General features: G+C 38.3%; 1 protein-coding gene across 1 annotated transcript in view; it reads left to right on the top strand.

The window, feature by feature from the left end:
- galnt10 (UDP-N-acetyl-alpha-D-galactosamine:polypeptide N-acetylgalactosaminyltransferase 10 (GalNAc-T10)) overlaps positions 1–23237 on the top strand; it is a 105039-nt gene that overhangs the window by 22270 nt on the left and 59532 nt on the right. The window contains exons 2-4 of the mRNA XM_014984842.2: positions 15402–15504; positions 16262–16400; positions 21912–22078. Of these exons, the coding sequence (XP_014840328.1) occupies positions 15402–15504; positions 16262–16400; positions 21912–22078 (409 nt within the window). The remainder of the gene's footprint in view (positions 1–15401; positions 15505–16261; positions 16401–21911; positions 22079–23237) is intronic.

Genomic DNA, 23237 nt, shown 5'->3' with positions numbered 1-23237 from the left:
TCAAACATACCAAATGCATAGATTTTTCATAATGATTTTACTTCATTTCCCTCTATCTGAATGGATGCTACCTAGTTTTATGTCCTAGCTACACCAGAGTAGCCATCGCAGAACTGTCAGCACAGCACAAAGTGTCAGTCTGCCTCCTGCGCATCCTTACAACTGTTTATGGTGACTCTCTCTTCAGTGTCGCATACTAAACATTTCCATGTGAATGCTGCTTATTGTATGACACAGAGACACGTATCGTAAAAATGTACCTTCCGGTGGTTGTCTGCATTGGGTCAGTTTTGAGCATGCATGGACCTGAGTATGTTGGGGCCTTAAGTACCAAACACACTCACTTTCAGCAAGTCTTAGTGTAATAAGTATGTCCACTTCAAATTTCTGACCAACTACAAAAAAGTTCTGCCCAGACGATGTGTGAACAACAGGGTGCAAGATCAGAATGATAATGTTTTGATGGGAGAGAGAACTAATTTCCTGTTCCTGCGAAGCATGCATAGACCTTAAAGGCAGCCCAAGTACCGCCAGAGACACTTTCATCACAGTTTGAGATCTATGGTAAACCAAACTGTGTCAGATAAATGAATCCCTTCATGATAGATACTACATCAGTGCAACAGTATAATTTGATGTTCAGTGGCCTGAAGGAAAGCCAGCTCCATTGGTATCTGACTCAGCAACTAAAGTACATCAACACTGCACAGACCATCTAGTTGTCGTACAGTTTGATAAGCAGTATTTCCCTTCTTCCTGCCCCAATGTGGATGAAACTTTTTCTCAGAAGGGATTGGAAACATGCCATCATGACCACGCTGAAGGCTCTTAAACATCCATCACACTGCTGCATCTCTTAATATTCAGCTTCATCCTGAGTGGCATGAGGTAATCTCTCTTGCGTAATGCTGGCTGTGTTGCCACCAGCACTGGAACATATGCTCTGTTGGTCACATTTTTCTGAGTTCTGGATCTGATGGTGCTGCTCTTCCCATGAGATCCCCAAGATTTTTTTTGTTGTTGTTTACACGCACTCAGTTTTCCTGCACACCTTCTGCAACTAAAAGATTCAAGTAATTTTTTGTATATCTTCATCTTTAATCTAAGAATTCAACATTTTGCAAAAGGCAGAAAAGCATCTACTGTTCCTGGCCTTTGTCCAATCCTATGCTTGGCATTTCTGGGTATAGCAGAGCTGTGGATAATGACTCCTGTTGGGAGATGAGAGAGACTTTGTGGCAAAAGTTGCAGGGGTCTCTCTTCCAGGGAGGTCTCAGTGACTTGATCTCTGCCCAGAGAGCATCTTTGCTCTTTGGAAAAGCAGCAAAAAGCAATGGAGCTTGAATGAGAGTAGAGAGTTTTAGAAGAGAGCAAGACTGAAAACTCCCAACCAACTTTTCAGTGTCCTTTCTTTTTATGATGAGAAATTTCAAGTAACAATGGCAGTGGAATTACTGGAAGTACAAGGAATCTTTATCTTACATTTTTAATGTGTATGTTTATTTCTTGTTCCTTAATTAATTCAACTTTAAAAAGTACACCAACATTTCCATCATGCCTGAAGACGAGCAATTCCTATTGACCTTTTCCGGTTGTAGTATTGAGGAAATGTCTGAACAAGGAGAGAAGATAAAATTATGTAATCTTCCTGTGCAGAGGTGGTCTTTGGAAAAAAAAAAAAAAAAAAGCAAATAGCCAACCTTAGCATGGCAGAAATGAGCAAAATCAATACTTTATTTACATATTTAAACAAACAATAAAAACCTAACAGTGATTTCAATCATGACTGCAAACAAAGTAAAAACATTTTCTTTTATTTTGCTTAAGGACTGTAATATTCTGTGTAATACATATATTGGTTGCATTAACACCGTTATCTATGAGGTTGTGTAGTTTAAATGTTCATCCAGATCACTGCACTATATATACAGTTTATTGAACTTAAAAAAGGCAGAAGCAGAACAGATGTGGTTTGCTTGGTTACATCTTCAAAAATACACACTTGAGACAGAGTTAATCAGTCAACCAAGAGACCAAATTCTTTTAACATTTCCTCAAACACACATTCAATGGCAAGAGTAACTGACTCTATCTTAATAGAGTGCATTTTGAAACTAAAATAATGCAGAATAAAAATAAAATAATTTTCTCTTATTTTTGCAGTATTGTCTGACTGCAAAAAACTGTGATGCAAGTGAACTGCATCACAGTTCACTTGTTCTTCAAATCAATAAACCTTGAAAAAGCATCCAAACCCTATTTATCGCCTCCTGGGTTGAAATATATCTATACTGGAGATTCCCTTGGTGTTCAAAAACCAAACTAGGATAAATAAGTGAAATAATAACCTAGCAAATCTGTTATTGAAGCAGATTCTTTATTCAGTATGATTGCTTCACACTCTCAGCGAATACACCCACCCAGCAGCCCATGCACACACACAGGACACAGGACTTAAAAAGTTCAAGACATGAAAAGATAATTTCATACAAATGATGGGTAGACTAAGTATTGGTGTGGATAGCATACTATGACCAACATCACTGATTAGTCACAGCGTTCCTACTCTTTATAAAAGATGTCTTTGTATCAAAATTTAATTAATATACTCTATATAGCTACACTATGTTGGGGATTTTATTGGGCCTCCCCGTCGAATGATAAAACCAACTTGTGCTTGTTCAGAAAGTGGTAGGCTGCGCAACATCACAAATGGGACTCAACTGATTGATGAGGCAAACAGGTTTTCAGCTTTCTCCAAGATCAGCAGCAACAGAACACAAGCTTCAAGTGACCTTCAGGTTTGGACAAGAAGAGTGCGCGACAGATTCATGGAGTGGGTTTCCATGGCAGCTGGATCCAAAATGTACATCACATAGTGCAGTACAACGTGTCGGACGCAGTGATGTAAAGAACACTGTGACTGCTCCGAAAAAATGAGACTTGACCAGACTTTGTTGTGTGGAAGAACCTGACTGGCTGCCACATAGTCCTAACTTCAACCCGAACAACTTTGTGACACAATAGAGCATAGACTTAAAAATCAAACCTTTTTGTCAACATCAATCTCTGATCTCACAAATGTGCATCTGGGGAACTGGTCAGAAAGTCTCATTAACACTTTCATAAACTTTGTAGACATCCTTTATAGAATACTGGTTAAGACTGTTGTAATAAGCTATTAAATTAGTTACTCACATAATAACGCAAAATTAACTTGATCATTTTCATTCAGATTGATATTTTTTAAAGTGCAATTCTTTTTAGAAACATCATAATCCATTTTATTTATGGCTTTGGTTGTGTTGTTTTTACTTGTGTTTTTTATGGATTGATTTTGGTTGTCTATTCATTTTGGATACTTAAAATATTTTCCGATTCCAGTGTTAAGTGTTGTTTACAAACTTGCATTATCATGCCATTGTCTATATCTTACTTGAAAATTGACTCAAAACAATGTTATTGTTTATCACAATAATTACTTGTACAGCAAAATTTGTCACCACGACAGGCCTAGTTATTGTTGCTACAAATGCTGGGCTGACATCAATCAAACCCTATATATTAGAAATGAGATGCTATTCAAGTTCATACATGTGAGATCTGACATATAAAAGTCTTTTGGCATTAAGATGGTTATTTTTTGGCAGCAGTGATTTAGAATATTTCTGAAAAAAACAAATTGGTCCTGACATAGATTCTATATTTTCTGTGTTCAGCTAATTTAATACTAAAGATGTTTTTGTTTAAGGTTGAAGTAGTAATTCGTTTTTACCTGTCTAATCAAATAATGCACTATTTAATTTTTCCAGATAACGTGTTACCACATTGTTTGTACGGTTAAAATGCTTAGTAATACATTATTATATTGCTGTGAACTGGTGCTAATAATCTGACTGGCTCCTATAGGAGATACTGTAGTTCTCACATTTTAATATGTCATAATCTCTATATCATTACTGGAGACCTTTTGTCAGGTATGATTCACATGTCTCCCTGTGTCATAAACAGCTTTTTGGAGTTGTTTCCTGGAGGACGTGTAGGTTGCTGGTTGGTTGCAGCGGTACGGTGTACTATTTTAGGAAAGTGTGGGCAGTTTACATGCGTGTTTGTCTGCGGCGAAGCAGGAAAGCTGGAGCTAATTGTCTTGCCTGTGATGCTGCCGAAGAGAGAATGAGATGGAGAAAAAGCAGCAGATGGTGAGGCGAAACACAGAAGTCAGGTACAATAATTGTGTCTCGCGGGGTTGAGGTGGATCTGCTTGTGATCTGACAGAACAGGAAGGGAAAGAAAAGAGGAGTACAAAAGTTGCCTCTTCCTTTCACTCCAGGCTCCTGTTTGCTCTCAGCAGGAACACAGGAAACTGAAAAAGGGAGGTATTGACCCAAGGTGGTCTGATTTGCCCTCCTGTTTCTATCAGACAGGCTGAACTGCTAGGAGTACCAGCCTTTCTTTTTCTTCAAACAAAGGCAGCCCTGAATTAAAAAGAAAAGAAGAATATGACTTTATTTATTCATGATTTGCCTGGGACACGAAGTGCCCTAAAGCAGATGGAGCTACAGTGAGATGGATTTTCTTTTATTTAAGCAGGATATGTTTATCTAATTGAAGTTTTTTGTACTGCTTTAACTCAGAATATCTCTCAGCCTTTTAGCTGAAGAAACGTCATCTGTCGGTATTTAGAATTTAAGTCGTTTTTCTTGTAGAATGCTTTAGACTTAATGAAATGGGTGCAATTAAATGTTCCACTATTTTCAAAAATATTCACAGTTAAAACACAAGAGATGCACCAATCTACTTTTTTTCACTTCTGATACCGATGTACATATCTGAGGTTCAGGATCGATCTGATTCAGAAAAATGCTTCTGAATTGACTTGAGGTGTTTCTTTTTTTAAACACAGACAAAAATGTAATGAATTTATTTGACAACTCTGAACCAGTACAGCACACTCAAATACACTAATAGCTTCACAAGTCAAGTTCTTTGTACAAATGGATTAAATGATGAGATATTTTAAAAAAATAACTATTGAAACCACATTTTGTACTTGAAAAGTTTTATTTTGTTAATATAGGAAAAGTTTTACATTTCATACAATGGTAACTGACATAACTACTGAAGGAAAATCATCTGTTAACAATAAAATATGATGTTAGTGAAAACTTCCCAACAGCATATATTGTTATTCATTGTTCCAAAGTTGAATGTTTTATTTTCTTTCATGCTGTTTCTCTCCTGTAGTGTTTTAAATTGTTTGCTTTACTTTCAATTGAATTCTTCAAGAGATGAAACATTTAATCCCTGACTTTAGTTAGGTGAATCTGAATGGAGTTAGAATAAAGCCAAGAATTTTCTTTATTCATAAAATATTTATAAAAAAAGAAAAAGACAGAAAAATAACCAACTTTCCACAAAGAATAAAAACAGATAACTTAAAACTTGCTCTGTGCACGTTGAAGGAAAGCTGGGACTCTAGATCAGTGTTTTTCAAACTTTTTTGAGTCAAGGTTCACTGTTTTAATTGAAAAAATCTCGAGGCACACCACCAACCAAAAATGTAAACAAAGATACTCTGTAGTCGCCTATATTACACATATAGTCATTCTTATCAACGTGTCTTGAATGTGAATCAAATAAACACAAAAATGTATTTTTATCACATTTTACATTTCTTATTTCAAATTCCACGTAACATGTCCACTTAAAAAATACACCTGAACACGTAACATGTCAAAAATACACGTGAACACCTGAACAGGGCCACGACAATGTGGTCTTAAATTTAAAGAAGTTGTAGAAAATTTCAAAGTGTTTTACAAACTAATCCACAAGCATTGTTATAGCCAGAATACAGAAAATAATTCTTATTCTGAAAGAAGCAATAATATTTGGGAAAGATTTCACTGTTACAATATGAAGATTTGCATGTACAAAATGTCAATATCTGTATATTTTACCCATCTAGTGTGAAACTTGTGCATAATTGGATGAAAACAGCTGATTTCCTGGCAGAAATTGAAGAAAGACAAAGCTCTTCCTCAACAGCTCTCAGTCTCTTTCTGGTTTCAGTTTTTATAGTAACCAGGCTTGAGAAGCTCACTTCACACAGATAAGTTGTGGGAAATGGACCCATGTTCTTTCCAACTACTGCTGAGCTTCACTGTCTTTTCCATCCCCGTCGCCAGTCTTACTAGGTACGATGCTCTCACCGCTACCTGAAACATTCATGCATCACTAATTCTCTTGTTTTAATGTAAAATGCTCTGTACCTACTGCCATCTAGTGGTAACAAAATTACATGATTACGCTGCTAGCCACTACTAACCATGGTTTCGTTCACACCAAGCTTAAGTGCAGCGGCTTTATTTCCCTCCTGTAGTGGCAGATTGACAGTCCTCAACTTAAAAGCTGCATCATATGAGTTTGAAAACATTTCTCCGTCGTGCCTGCTGCTAGCACGTGGTTGTTCTAAATGAAAATCAACGCGTTCTTCTTTGATTTACAATTTTGACTTCTAATGATTCACTTCCTGATAGAGAGCCCCCTGGTGGTTGAAGGAAAATACACAGAAAAGCCGCACCGGGCTACAATCCGCATGGTTCAAAATTTAGGAAAAAAGTAGCAGTTTATAGTCCGGAAAATACGGTACCATAGGTGAAATTGAATAATTTCCACGGCACACCTGACGATCACTCACGGTACACTAGTGTGCCGCGGAACAGTGGTTGAAAAACACTGATCTAGTGGATGCTGCTTCACTAAAGATGCTTAAAGTTTGTAATATTTAACCCAGAAAGATTAGATTAAGTAGGGACTTCATGAAGAACTCTGGGCCATGTCAGCGCTGTTACTGTGCAGCATCCTCCTGCAGCTGCTGAGGGTTTAAAGGCTGCCACAGCATCAGACTCTCTATCTGACCATAAAGCAGACATAATCTGCTGTTGGCCAGATTAACAGAAGACCACTGCAGCATGGAAACGAGGTTAGGCAGCCAGCATTTCAGAAAAACTCAACATAATCTGGAAATCCCTCAATCGAGGTCATTGGGAGGAAAACCAGTCACTTTGATCCTAGTGCTCACCATAATGTCCTAACTCGACTGGTTGGACCACTTATGTTCGCTTTTGATGGAAGATTTTCCTTTTTACTTATTTCTGAAATCATTGTTTTAAAATGTGTAAAAACTTTATGTATTTATTTTTGTCTAAAAAGTACAGAACACTTAAACACACCAATACCTTCACAAGCTTGGTCAAGCTTGTAAACCCAACATAATTTAAATTTGTTTAGTCAGTGAAATTAGGAGTATAACTGCCAATGTAAGATAAATCACAAAGAAACAAACTGACAGAAACAGGTTGACTACCTTGGTCAAACATACAAAAAATAAACTGCAATAAGCATTTTTTTTCAAACGGTTCAGAAAGTGCTATTAGGAATGCTAACTATAATGTAGAATAAATACCCAATCTAGAATAGTTTTCAATATCGGATCCGATAGTATTCATCTGTACTGTACATATACAGATACAGTATATGTACAGATACAGTATATGTACAGATGCATATACTGTATCTGTACTGCATATGTATAGATTTTGGCTGGTTGGAAGAGCAGCCAAAAGAGCATTTTGACTGGTCTTCCAAAATGGGGGCCGGTTCATTGGTGCTCCATATTTAAAATCTGATAGGGAAAGAGAGCTTGTTTTAGTTTGTGAGACAGGGATTAAAACAACTGTACAAATAGTTCATGCAGCCATATCCAAAATCTATAACCTGTATTTAAAAATTAATTGGGATCATTTTCACATTGAACTTCTGGAACATCTTCATCTGATTAAAAAACATAAAATAAAATTAAAAATCACTCCCCGAAATTTGAATTGTGTTCAAATATATTTTCCAAAGTTGTGAACAGTGTGAAAGCGAATGGGATTTATTATCAGACGTTGCATCCATTTAACACCATGTTTGTGTGGTTCCAGCTGGCTGCTGGTGGCTGCAGCGGCGCTTCTTCTACAGCGAAATGGCAGATGAGTCTCCCAGGCACAGAGTACATTTAGAGCCATCTGGTGTACACAAATGAAAGAGTATGCTGCGAGAGACACAAGAAAGATGTTGTGACCTTAATATAAAGCTGCAGAATTAAGAGATTTGGTGAAACGCAGCTGTTTTCCAACGTTGAAGATTATTGGGGAAGATGCGCCATTAATTAAGGGAGGATTTCTAACTGCTCTGGAGTTTGAGATTTGGCTGTTGTAACTGCTCTGCTCTCTGTGAAATAAATAGTAAAATAGATTTGAACTCTTGGGTTTCTTGAGAAATTGAGGGGAGATTGCTAAGAAAAACATCTGATCCTTTTCTCATGGTAGCTCCTTAAAAGTTGAAGCTGAATTGATCCAAGTCTGTAAAAACAGAACAATTAAAGCAGCTTATTGTTAAATATCTATCAGTTGTGCGTTCAGTTGGGTGATTACTAAGTGTATCTGGCTCAGACTGAAAATTCACTGATTTATTATTATTTTTCTGAAACTGCCTCTCTGAAACCTTTGCTGCAGTTGTTTTTCTCCTGTCTTTTCTCTGTTTCTTGTTCAAAGAGTTTGCTGACTCAGAGCTTTTATTGTTTGTAAGAAGGAAAAAGTGTTGATGTTAAAATGATGCCGGTAGAGTTACACCTGTATACACTTTACTCAATATTTTTACAGCTTATCATTTTGACAGGATGGAAGCTTTTGAAGGCAGGCCTTTATAAAATCCATTCAGCTTATCCTATGGAATCACTCCATATTATGTTTACTAGAGGTGTGCCGATCGATCGGTCACCGATCATAATCGGGCCGATTTTCGTGAAAAAGTGCATGATCGGTGATCGGCGATCATTGTCTCTTTTACCGATACCGATCATCTCATTTCCAACCTGCTTGTGCAGCTGGTCTCCTCTTTCCTTCACTCTGCGCAAACGCGCAACAACAAATCCTAAGCGATGTGGAACTATAACGCACTGAGTGAATGGGGAAGTTTGCGTGTTGTGGGGAAAATTGAAGCACGTCAAAAATGCATCAACACAACGAAGCTAATACGACATAAAAACAAAGCCATACTTGACGGAGTTTGGCTACATCGAGGCTCACTGCAGTAAAAAAGACATACGGAGGATCAGACAGCAGGTAAAGCAGCGCACAGCTACAAACACTCACCTGGATTAGCATGACGGTCAGAAAGCTAGACAAATAACCCGCAAAATTATTTAAGTCTTCGAGCTGCGATGTAAGACGCTGGTTCTGCTCTCGCTGTTGAACCGCTGCTACGCTACAGGTAGTAATATTTCACAGACGTAGCGCCGCTTCTGCTCCACCTGGCAGTGACTCTCACACCGAACCTCTGCTTAAAGCTGCAGCATCTAACTTAAAAAAATACATTTTACTGACATATTAAAACTTTCGCTGTCCTAACATGAGACAGATAATCTCTGAAAAAATAATCGATCTCCTCCCTGTTCTGCATAATTACTCCGCTCAGTCAGAAACAGCCAATCAGAGCTAGCAGTAATCAGCTAGCCGCCATGCTAACAGGAAGTTTTCATTCAGTAACTCTGGATTGTTTATTGTAATGGATCCTGTTTTTGCCTTTGAATGTTAAGTTTTATACTTGAACTTCTTGGCAATGTTGAGAGGTTTTATTTTGGCTCTTTGCATTATTTAGCCTCTTCAGAGCCTTCATATGTTTTCAGTCTGTTAAAGATAGTTTTATCAATAGCAGTACAATTTGCACAAAGCCTGTTTTGTTTAGTTTTCTTCTTGGAAAAAGTTATTAAAAACAAGTGTTTGTCTAAATTAAGGTGAATCCATGGTTCCTTTTTCCACATAATGTAACCGGTAGTGTTTATGATAAAAAATAAATAAATAATAATTATGTGATCGGTACGGGTGATCGGTATCGGTGTATCGGCCCTCATGGGTGATCGGTATCGGTATCGGCAGGAAAAAACCTGATCGGCACATCCCTAATGTTTACCATCAAAGATCCACCAATCAGAATTTTGTGACCATTTTCCAATCTTTAAAGCTTCAACCTGCTGATTTTATACCAAATTGATATGGAACCACTTCTATCCTCAAGGCGAGACCAATAAGGGTCAAACCAGAGTTCTTTTACAGAAATCGTAATTTTGAATCCAGTTTCCAAGAATTCCCCCCAAAAATGTAAATTTGAAATATACCGTTATAGAATGTTTTTTGGTCAACAAACTTGACTTATTATTCTACAGCATAGTATGAATCAGTACTTTTGCAGCTATCCTACCACATTATTAGCCCTGTAGAAAAACATTTTAAATGTTAATTTAAGGTAAGAACTCCGGTCTGCCTAAAAACCTAGATCTCTGATTAATTTGAACTCTGGCACAATTCATATTTTTATGTGGATACAAACAGACCACAGACCACTCCAAAAGCGAGATGCAGACTATAGCACTGGGCATTCTGGGTAAATACAACCAAAATAAACGCTCAAGTCAAGGGCTAGAGAGAGAAATGACTCAGGGTTTTTTATCAAAGATGAGAGATTCCTACAACTGCTACAATGTGATGCTACTACATTTTTGTTTACATTTTGTGCTTATGTCTTCTTCAAAGGTTTTCATGTCATTTCGTTCAGTAGACTTTGACTCAGTGTCACCACAGGTGACGGGGGGAACAGGTTTTTCAATAGTTTGGTTCGTTTGACACAGTGTGTGAAAGTGAACTGCTCCAGTTGAAAATGTAACAAATGTTGCAATTTTGGCCCCCATAGTCCAACACGTTTATTTTGTACAATTGCACAGTTAGAGGAGTTTTAAATCTTAAAATCGCTAAATGGTATTCTCTGACAAATATTCAACATTTTGAGGATCACTGTTAATATAAGAAAACTGCTTACACTGAAGCTGACAATTTTCTTGGTATGATCACCATCGCACAGTTTGTCCAGACAGACTGAACAGCATTACATATACTTTCCCACTTTTCTTCTGAGCAGCCTCATGGTGACTAAACCTGGGAAATATTAGACTTCACTTGTTGAACAGGTCAACCTGAATGCACCTTTCATCATTGTGTCAATGATGAAACCATCATCATGGCTTGTGTTGAGCCATCCAGTGTGAGACGTTCATGTGCTTCGATGGGGGCAGTTTGGACAGAACTAATGTTCTCTCAGATTGACAATGTGTGTGTCCATATCTTATGCAAATATGCTCAGAAATGTGTGGACTGAAACTGTAAGTCTCTTTTTATGAAACTATATGCAAACACTGGCCTTTTGTCATCAGTTAAATAGACCACTAAAAGGCTACGTTAAATTTAATGAGGCCTCATGCTGCCTGCTGACAGGAGCTTTGCTCCTGTACTTTTGGGCTCTCTAAGCTTCCCTTCCAACCTGCGGTGTGCATTATTTTATTCTTTTTTGTGTGTCACTTTAAAGACTTTACATTCCCATCAGTTGCTCTGAGAATGTTGAATGGAGACAACACAGCCACTGTGGATCGCGTTGTCACTCCTTCAGTGTCCTATCAGTGTTTTTCTGCTGCGTCTTGAATATTAACAGAGCGGAAAAGTGCCCACAGTGGAATGAGTTTGTGTCAGCCTGGAGCCTTAGCTTTGTGATGATAGTGACTTGCAGAGTAGGGGAAGGCAATTCTCCGTTGTGTGGTGCAGCAGAGAAACAGATGACTGTGCTTGGCCTTGTTTTCAGCTCAGTTTCAGAGGCTCATCTGGGCTGGTGGGGCTTTGTGAGTCTGTTGGCAGTGAGACTATGTTACTGAGAGCTGGATGAGATGAATTTCACTCCATCTTCCAAAAAGTTTATCACATTCACATCATTAATGACAAGTCAAAGCTGGAGTCAAAAAATATGTAGTACAACTGCATGTTTTATAAGCATCTTGTTTGCCTTGGTGGGGGAAAGGTCCATCTTCAGTTTGTCATTTGCTGTATCTGTCTTCTCTATATGCCATTATTTGTTACAAAAACACTAAACTATTTATTTCATATGAGGGATGTGAGCAAAATCAACTTAATTCCTGATCATCATATTTTAAAGGCATTTTTTTAAAGTGGTCAGACAGGAAAGCAGGTTGAGAGACAGAGGTGGAAAACATGTGACTAAGGTCAACGGACCAAGACTGGTCAAGGATTAAGGGCTCCATAAATGAGTTATGTGCTTTACCCCTGTGACATCACCACTGTGTCCATTAAAAAAAACAAAATCAGTACCATGATGGAGGGCTGATGATTTGGGCTTGTTTTGATCCCACCTCACAATCGAAACCAACCTTTCCTTATCAGTAAGAAGGATTTTCAGTTAAAATTTAAATTTATGATTATATTTGGGCAATAATCCATAGACAATCCCCACTACCATATGACTAGACACTATTTTTTATATTTTCAGAAATGAAACCTTGCAGTCAGTGATAAAGAGAGAAATTTATGGTCAAAGTATTAAATAAAGTTGGGCTAGGATTGGAATCTGTACTAAACTAGTGATGTTCCACATTATGTGTTTCATCCATAATTCATGCGAAGTTTCTTCTTCTGACCCCAGTGTTCTAATGGTTAAATGGATTTTAAGAAGTCTTCCTGTTTGTCTGACTGTTGTTTTATGGTGGGATTGTTGAGTTTGCAACTGTTTTTCTGTGCAATTCTTTTTTACGCTCAACCTTTCACTGTCTATCTCAATTTCTGTCTTTGGTCTCAGTACCCGCCCACATTCTACTTCCACAAAACCAAACATGTGCACGCGTTAGCTGAGAAGTTTCCCCCCCCTCTCCTTGTCTTGTTTTTCAAGGTCTTGTCGAGCAGCGCAAAACGCCCCGGAGGAATATCATGGCGACGTGCGATGAAATTTTAATCAGGAGGAAATGGGGCGGCACGCTCCTGCTTCTCTTTAGTATAAATTTGCTCAGATGGACTCCTGCTGCTTGTCAGACCCTTATGTGACACACCGAGGATGTCTGCTTGCGATGGAGTGAGGAAACGCGAGGTCAAATTAAGGGAGGGTTGGATGGAAAGAAGGAAATCAGGAGTAGAGTAGCATGGGTTTATATGAAGCTCCTTCACACCATCTTTCTATATTAGGAAGCCTTTTTCATTGTGCAAGCAGCCTGAAGCTTTTTAATATGTCCTTTCGACTTAGACAGTTGGCTATTGCATAAAGGGAGGATAAAGCAGGGCATGTAAAAGCTTTCATTGGAAGAGTCAGGATAATGTGGGCTAATAAGCTAATTTTAATGTCAGCAGTAGCATAAATCGCAATGCCAGAGGAAAGAAGTCGCCACCTGCATTTTGCCAAGCAGACGGCACAAGCTTTGCTTTGGAAGAAAACTGCAGTGATTAATACATTATAGGTATCCACAGCGTACGTAACGCAAACTGGCTCTGTAACTCTTTAAAGACTGATAGAAGGCAGAACTCTTGAAAATCCCATCATTGTCTACTGTACAAGCCTGCAGAGGTACCAGCATGATCCAGTGTGTTTTTTCAGTTCTTCTGGTTTGCAGTCATCAGCAATCAATCAGGTCCACTGGGTGGCTGCTCAGGTTTCAGAAATTGATTTAAACAAATCCTACAATGACATGGATAAATTCCCATAGATGAGTGCCATTCTTTATCAGACTTCATGCACTCGTTGCACTTCTAAACAGAAAAAAAATTGTCATTATACATTTTAATTCCATTTTTGCTGCAGTGAACTCTTGCCAAACTTCAAATTAAAGATTGTCCAGCAAGGTGAAGAAAGATTATTTATATAACTCGGGTCACACACAGGGCATACATAAAATTAAGAAAAGAACATTTTAAAGTACGTGAGCTGCAGCACGTACAAATTTTCACCAGTGTGACCTGGAAAAAGTTTAGGTTGGCACAAAAACATTTCACACTTAAATGAATATGTTGACATCAGCATGCATACTGTGTGAGATGTTAAATGAAAGAAGACCAAGAATGGACCCTTGAGGAACCCCACAGTGATTTGTTTTGTTAACCCAAATTAATGTTTATCAAATGACATAACGTAATCAGTAGGAACAAAATATGACTGTCTAATTTTTACTGGGTTTTTTATGCTTAGATTTGTCCTCATGTTTTGCAAAGAAACAATGGTCATACAAAAAGTCTGTTTAAAAACCTTGGAAGCTCTCAGCTCCACCATGCATTACTTTGCTATTCAGAGTCCTGTTCCACCAATTCTGCATTTGGATTATTAATTCACTATGTCATGCACTCCGTCATGTCACATGTACTTAAAGTGTTTGACTAATTGCTGCCCCCATCTTTTTCGAGCTAATTATTTCTCCATTGTCTTGTGATCGGGTAATCATGACACGGAATCACTGAACAGCACTCTGCATGTGGAATGAGAGAGTGCAAGAAGTAACGGCTTCCGTCTTTGTATGCCGAGCTGCGACGTATCTCTGTATGTGTGTGGTTGTGTGTAGAAAGCCTCAACAGAGTTGATTGTCGCAGCATTGATATTCCCCTCACAAGGTTGTCAAGCATGAAATAGAAGAGTGTGCTTTCTGTGGATGAACTCTCAGCAGAGCACTGTTAGATAGTGAGTGCTGAAGCCTTGGAGAAATAATGTAGCTGAAACAGATAGTGACTTAGGATCAAGGGAAGATAAATCTTATTGAGAGTGTGGCGTGGTTGTAAAACCAGAGAACTTTTAGTTCATTTTAAAACCACGTCCATCAAACTCCATTTTGATTATCTTTTTTTTTTATGTTTTTTTTTTAAGTTTTTGTGATTAATTTGGAACAGACTGATGCATTGGTTGAACTTTTTGGGGGAATAATCAAAACATATTCATTTCAGAACCTTCTGTGTTAATAACCCTGTCATGTTAAATTAAAGCTCAAGATTTATTTTGCAAGATCTCAATATCATGAAAGCAGGATTCAGTATTCTTCCAAACACATTGCAAATCAGTGTGTAAAGACATGCTGAGTCACATTACTGCTCCGTTTGTTGACATTTTTATAACCTTATAACCAAAGGATGAGTGATTAATTGAGATGCTGGGTTGGCTTGTTCTGAAGACTGGTTGTGTCCACAAGAACTTCTGTTTCAGTCAGAAATGCTTTTGTTTTCTGGCTGTAGAAACATTCTGCCAACATTCAATATTTGTGTTTAACTTCATCTTTAATACCTTCGTTCATAATTCATTGGACTTAATTTTCAAGTAACATACAGTGTGGTAGAATTTCCTCCTTGTGAAACGTGTTGCTACAGCTGTAACCAAATTAAATGGATTAATTGCACAGTATTGAATCAAATAGATTCCCTCCAGACATTTTACAGTCAAGTTATTTGGTTATTTGATACTCTACAAGCCCTAATTGTGAGTATTTTTCTTTGCAGGGGGTGAACAGGGTGGGGAAGGACGCCAGAGTGGGACGTGATGGTGTAAGACGGAAAGACTGGCATGACTATGAGACGATCAGAAGAGATGCTGCTCGATCTGGTTGGTTCAAAGCATCTCTTGGTCCCTCCTCATGTTTCTCTTATGCACGTCATGTTCTGTTCTTGCTGTGATGTAAATCTAATGTCAAAATATAGTTTACACCATTGACCACAATCACCAACTGGATATAATTTACCACTCCAGGGAAATCAGCTTGCGAATGAGCTGAAATAGTTTCATACCTGAAATGAGCCACAAAGACTAAAAGTTATCTTTTTCTATGTTTAGGGAAAATAGTGTAATTTCTACTCAATAGATTATACTGCTAGATGATGTAGCTTGATTAAGGTCTCTGGGCATCCAGAATCTGATTATTGTTTATGGCTAGATGTATTTGTCAGCCTCTCTAATGACAGGGAAAAATGTGACGCTAAACAATTTTTAGTATCAGCCGATCCTTACCTCTGACTCCAAAAGTATTTAATCTAAAAAAAAATTGCATTTCTTTGCTGTCCAGTAGGTTTTAAATGGTCCCGCAGAATAGGAACCTGTCTTCGTCTTTGGGGGAACTTCCTCTTATAAAGCTCTTTTTCATCAACACAATGTCACAGAAGATATACGTTTTGACCTTATCTTTGTTTAACCTTTGAGGAACAAAAAAGTACCTACAATAACTTTTGAGAATAATAAAACAGCATTTTTTGTCTTCAAGTTCAATTTATTTTCTGCCTAAAGGAAAGAAAACAGCAACAACTGCAGTTTGAGGGTTTTATCTGCCATTGTGTTCATGACGTGACGGTGTGTGCACATGTTTTAGGAAACGGTGAGCAGGGGAAGCCGTTCCCGCTGACGGATGCTGACAGGGTGGACCAGGCCTACAGGGAGAACGGCTTCAACATCTACGTCAGTGACAGGATCTCCCTGAATCGCTCTGTCCCTGACATCCGGCATCCAAAGTGAGTTGAGCACCAGCGTAGTCAACAGAAAGTTTAAAACTTTTGTTGTGCAAAAAGCTGTGAAAAAATATTGCTTCCAATCATATTTTCTTATTTAATATCATAGTTTGCAAGGCACTGGGGTTTATCTGACTTTGGCTCTGTTGGGCTTTAGGTGTTGCCTTTAAATAGACATCTGTTGTCATTTTAATGTCAACAAAAAGCAGAACCTATAAAAAAAGGATGGATGCACATGTCTTTCAATTTGCCAGAAATATAAACTACCTCCTAAACTTTGCAAAGGGCCAGAAGGAAACACAGACATAATTTTACAGCATTTAAAAATATATATGTATACAGTTGTTTAAAATAGCTTATGTGATTTTTCTAACGTGACTGGAAAGACAAACACTGCATTAGTGATGAAAATTGGTCCGTCTTCCCTTGATCAATTTTTGATGATTCGCAGCAGATAAAAACTTTTTTTTTCCTACAATCAATGCATCACAACTCAAATTCTTTCCTTTTCTTTATATTCAAAACTGCTAATACTAATAAATAACCTACAACGCATTTTATTTCACTCTCTGTGTTCATTACATTTAATAGTTTAGTTTGAAAAAAAAATAATCAGGTGAGTTTGTATGTGTGGCAGAAGTTAGAATGAATTTTGAAATTGGTCAAAATCTTAACAGCAGGTTAGACTTTATCGTATATTTAAAACTTGATAAGTACAGGCTTTAACCAGTATCTCTATTGTATTTTATGTTACAAATGCCAGACGATTTAGCACACGTCATTTCAAAGCTGAAACTTGTCTTGGTTTGAACTGCAGTGTGTTTCTGTTCCAGACCATAATAAATTACTGTAGGCAATAGATTAAGTAGCGTTATTTTGGGTCAGTTTCATAGCACTTTGTCTTTGAGCTGCGAAATTTGTCCAAAAATATCTGGAGCCTGACTTAGAGCTGCAGTGTGACTTCTAGCTATCAGATGTTTGCAGATATGAATAAATCTAGGATGTTTGAAGTTTTGCAAAACTTTGAATCAAATTGTTCTGAAAGAACTATTACATATTTTTTTTTATTCAACCTGAAATTTAAATTTAAAATTAAAAATTTTCATTAAATATTTATAGTGAAAAACAAACACAAACCATTAAATGTTGTCCCAAGCAGCACCAAGTAACAAAGCTTCCTCTCTTTCTGGATAAAAAGAACCAATTTTCAGAAGTTTTCTAATTTTTTTGTTTTTGTTTTTTGCCAACATTCTTGTTCACGTTTAATTTCCCTGAAGATGTTAAAACTCGGCTTTCCAACAGATGAGGTCTTGTTAATGATTTCCACCTTATCTTAGTCTGCCATATCAGCCTGTAAAATGGTGACAGCACAAAAGAACCCACCTTTTTTTAAGACGCACACCTCACCTTCCCCCAGGCACAAAAAAAATAATCATTTCTCAACAAAAATAATTACACCATGGGCCGGTGTGTGCAGTTTTATCTGAATCAGGGCTGAAATGGGCCACGGAGGGCCAAACGTCTGCAGGTTTTCATTCCAGCCAAAGACCACAGCAGTTTATTTCACAGATTGGCACTCCATCTACCAGAGAGGGGAGAAATTAATCACCTGCTGAAGTTATCCGTTGTATTGAAAACATAAACACTCTTAGTTCAGTTGGTGCAGGTTGTTGATTTTCTAAAAAAAAAATAAAAATAAAAAGTATACTATTAAACACAAGTGTCTGAGTGTAAAATAAATTTATTGTAAAGGAGCAACAAGGGCAGGCAATCATAAAAAAATACATCAATTGGAAATATGGAAGTTTTATAATTGCAGTCTGGGCTGAAGGTAGTGCATGTCTTATTGATTTACTTTTTTATATTGCCTTGTCGTTACTGTTATTAAGAAAATGTTCTCATTAACTCACCTGGTTAAATAAAACCAAATGAATGAGTAAAAAAATATTGTGCTGCTCACACACGAGGCAATTATCTTCCCTGATTAGGCGGAAGACAATGGATGGATTAATATATGAACATTTCTGCTTACTCAGTGTCTGTGTGTATTAACTGTGGTTGGTAGACCAGTTCCATAACTTTGAGATTTCCACATGACTGCTAGCATTAGCCATCATCTTCCATGACAGATAACATTAATCTGAAAGCATATAACTGATAACCTTGTGATACGTTTGGCTGAATGTTTAGACAGCAGTTTATTCCTCCATAGAATTAACATATATTTTTTCTAAATGTTCTCCAGCTTTCACTTTTGTGCTTCCCCTTACTTTGTTTTTAAAAATCTTAATGTGGCTAACTTTGAGTTGTTGAAGGATGCTTGCTCTCAGTGTGACCTGCTGACATTTCTGTGGGGTACGTTCACTAATCAGAAAAAAAAAAAGTTTAGTTTACCGACAGGCAATCACTGATCAGGGCCTGTCAGGATACATTCAGTCCAGATAAATTAGCAGTTCCAAATGAAAAGTGGCAGATTGTTGCCACCAGCCCATTTTAGCTGCATGTCTGATTCACAGTAGGCTCTTCCAAACCCAAGCAGGGTGATGCATTTAAAAACCGATCCTGCTTAGGGACCATATGGACATGTGATTGCAGTGCAGACAGGTGAGTTTGTCCCCACAGATCTGTGACTTATCAGAAGAGAAGTACTAAAAAAATAGACCAGAAACACTATAAATACAGCCGTCTAAACACCTTCAGACCCGCTGACCCGCTTCGTCTCTGATCAGTCTTCAGCGCCTTCCTCTACCTGACAGGTGCTTCTTTCTGACCTCCTCTGTCACTTTCATGTGGAAAGCAGTTTTAAACGCTTTCACTCTCAAGGTCCCCACTTTACGTTTTATGCTCTCTCTCATTTTTATCCCTCAGACTTATAAATCTCCCACATCCTGTGACCTTATGTGGATTCTTTTTTACATCAAACATGCTTTCCATCCCACGCGCCACAGTCTCCACCAGGGTGGCGTCACTGAAGTGCACTCTATCAAACAGATCCTGTTATTGCTCCCACGGTGCAGCTGTCAAAAAATTGCAGTTCAACTTTGCAAACTCAAAGCGGACTAAGCTGTTTTTATTTATTTATTTTACTGCAGTAAAACTCTGAAAAGCGTGACTGAAACATGTCCAGTAAATACTTAAACATCCTGGCAAACGGTATGCCTTCATTTTGGTGGAATTTTAACGTTTTCACTTTGTGAAACCGTCTTGTGCCAAGACATGTCATCACTCTCTAAAGAGCAGTTTTGCTTTGTCTGTCCTGGCAAGATTTAAATGAAAATCGGGCTCAACAGAAATGGTTTGGGGCTGAAATCTTTTCAACAGAACCATGTTATTGCCAGGTTCTTGGACCGACAATTTGGATGTTGGCATCAGTTAGACCAGTCAAAGCGACAGGAGAGTGACAGGTGTCTGACAACCGTGTGCCACCTGGGTTCTCCGCGGGCCCGAGTCCTTCCTACAGCTTTCATTCACTTGTCTCGCTCGCGCTCGCTACAAGAATGATGCGATGGAGAGACGCAGCGAGAGCCAGACAAGCCTGAGAGCCTCCGAGGTAATTACAGTCTCTGCAGATTCCCCTTCTGATCTCACAGAGAGCGTACAGAGAGGGAAGAGAAAAGAGAAAGGAACTGAAGGGCAAAGCAGCAGGTGGTATGCTTCATTACATCCTATTAAAAGAGCAACACATTGTTCAGGTTGGACTGCTGCAGAGCACAGCTATACAATTAGGTAAAGGCCGGTGTCACTGGAAGGAGAAGGCTTCTTTTTCTCTGTCAATTAGCATTTCAAATACGGCAATAATGACCTAAAAAAATAATATAAAAAATAGTAATGACATGGAAATGTTGTGTCCAACATGTTTATTATAGTCTGGCCATTGCCTTCCTATGCAATTCCACTCTATTGTCATCTCTCTTCAGTCCTCTGTCTGGGATTTCTCCCATTGAGCTGGATTTCTCTGGCTGAGTATCAGCCGGACCAATTAGCAAACAGAGGTTTTGAAATGGCAGTGGAGGAAAAACCGAAGTCATATAGTTTGACTTCAATAGCATTTAGCTGTGGAAGTCAAAGCAAGAGCAGCGTGTAAGTCATTTTATTGCTGGAAAAGATGCTGTGGCTCTACTTAGGAGCATTAGATATGTTGTGGCCAAATGTGAGTTCTTGTTGTTTCTTTGCTAATCTTGAAGCTCGGATGTTTTTTGCTTTGGTTTCAAATCAAATTGTCAAAAAGTGAAAAACTACCTCTGGAGTTTTAAATATGGCCAATCAAATGAACCCTCCTCCTGAAGTGATGCTATGTAATACTAGAAATGGATAAAATATTATCACCAAATATTTTTTTTTATTTATTTCAACAATGAAACTCATATATTTATTACACAAAGCATGATTTATTTCAATCATTTCTACATGAATCTTGCTTACTGCTAATAAACTCTGACATTGACCATCTCAAGCTTAAAGCTCTATACAAAGTTAACTCTTTTCCCTGTGGAGAAGCAGTAGCTTTGGTTCTGTCATCCAAGAGTAGCTCTGTCATCCTCTCTGTAAAGCTGAGATCAGCCACCTTTTGGAGGAAGCCGATTGTATCTGGCATCTCGTTTTTCTGCTAATCACCCATCTCTCATGATCCAAAGGTTGGAGTCAGAATATGCCCTGGTAAATCACCAGCTAGCTTTGTGCCTCAACTTTTTCTTCACTATGACAGACTGCAGTGGTGTCCCAGTCAGTGTATCCACTCACTCTGTCCTATCACTGCTCATGAACTAGATATTGAGATATTTGAACTCTTTTGCTGGAAGCCTCTACGTAGAGGGAACCTTTGCCTTTGGATAATTTTGTCCTCAAACTTGCTAACTCTCACCTTGGGCTCTTCAAACCTAGCTGCACACCTCTCCAGTCCTGAGAACAGAACAGGCTTAAACTACTGCCTAGAATGTGGACACAGCTTTTGCTTTGAGTATACATGGACTGGAAAGACCTTAAACCAACCCAGGCAGTTGGTACATACATGCCACACCCCACAAGATCCCTTGAAGGAAACGGACATAAATCCCCGTAAGACTCAGAAAAATGTATGATTCCTTTAGCAATTCTGCAAGGGTGAAAATATGGTTTGCTCTTCTAGAACTCGGGACTAAACCCACGTTACAAAACTGAATCAGAGATTCTGAAATCAGTCAAATATGTAATTTTAAACACTTTTAAGTAGAAACGTAGAGACAGGACTGAGAATTGGGATCTTTGGTAGTTGGAACAGTTTCTGATTTTCTTGCAAAAAATTCTGGATCACACCCATCCATGTCTGTCATTCCACATATATGTTCCCTGGCCTGTTTGACATTAAAGCATGTCAACCATGACAACAACACAACGTTCAGAACATTCTGCATCCTTGGCATGAATCTTGTCGACTGCAGTCTACATGTCGTTAAAAACCAAGAATTTGTACAAAGTATTTTGATACAGGGCGACATCTTTAACACATCTTTTTCTATGTTTTGTGTGTGTTTGCAGCTGCAAAAAGAAGTTGTACTTAGAGAAGCTGCCCAACACCAGCATCATCATCCCGTTTCATAACGAGGGCTGGTCCTCCCTACTGAGGACCGTTCACAGTGTGCTCAACCGCTCTCCTCCAGAGCTGATTGCAGAAATCATCCTCGTCGACGACTTCAGCGACAAAGGTACACATGGAATGCAAAACACCCCGACGTGCCCACACAGACTCTCATTAGCACAGCTACCGATGTTGGGATCTGACATTTGTACTTTTACTGGACCATGTCTTCTTTTTTCATATCTCTTACTTTGCACACAGCTCATGCTCACAAACCACTGAGTCATTTGTTTGCTAAGTCTGTTGACTGTTAGACAAATAATGATCTGCCCAGAAATAAAAGCACCAGCCTGTTTCTGCAGGGGACCAAATGGATCCTCTAGACACTTGTGTGTGTACTTCATAAACTAAACAGGAGCATACAGACATGCCGGTGAGTCACAGCTTTTGAGACTCGTCCTGCAGGTCTCGTTTAGGATACACAGAATATTTACAACATCAGAGATGTGAGACATTTATTTATCTTCCCTCAAAATGAAAGTGGTCCTGAATGGCCATGGCAGTCTTTCTTGTTTCATTTGCTGGAAAGCTACTTGTTTTCAGGATTTGTGATGTGCAGAAGATCATTCTTGATTACAAAAATATTTGAAAAATTTTCATGGTTATTAATATGGCATGGTTTCAGTGAGACTGTTTCCAAACTCAAAGAAATGTCAAGATTTTGAATACGTTTTAAAATTTTATAAATACTTCCCGCTATATATATCGATTCCACTGCAGTGCATCTATGCATTTTGCCTTCCTATGCTGCCTTTTAGTTTGAATATTTTAGAAACGACAAACAAATCCACAAATAAGTAATGTTTCCTAGAATGAATCGGAGGCCCCTCTACAGGATAGTCAGGAGAACAAGTTCACAGTCCCAGTTCTTTACCACACCTACCACCTACTGCAGACGGCTCCACTAAGAGAAGTATTACATTGGTGCCCAACCTCAACATGAGCACAAAGTGCACTGAGAAGAGCTTTGACCTGCTAATATCTTAGCTATTTTCTGATAACAGTCAAATCATTTTTTTAAGTACTAAACTTTTATGAACCTGCTCCTAATGCACCATCTATTTTTTCTTTGAACTGATATGATCTGACAGTTTTTTAAATATGCTAACCTTTTCTAACTTTCATTTTTTAAACAAACTGTCATCGTGGAACCTGGGAGCGTACAGTGATGATGTGACCCTGCTGCTGTTGGCGAGGTTACTGCAGAATAATAATACAGTTTGTCT

Source organism: Poecilia mexicana, unplaced genomic scaffold, assembly GCF_051168715.1.
Source record: "Poecilia mexicana isolate PSO_F unplaced genomic scaffold, ASM5116871v1 scaffold_14, whole genome shotgun sequence".
Classification (NCBI taxonomy): domain Eukaryota; kingdom Metazoa; phylum Chordata; class Actinopteri; order Cyprinodontiformes; family Poeciliidae; genus Poecilia; species Poecilia mexicana.
This window is presented reverse-complemented; position numbering and strand designations above follow the sequence as displayed.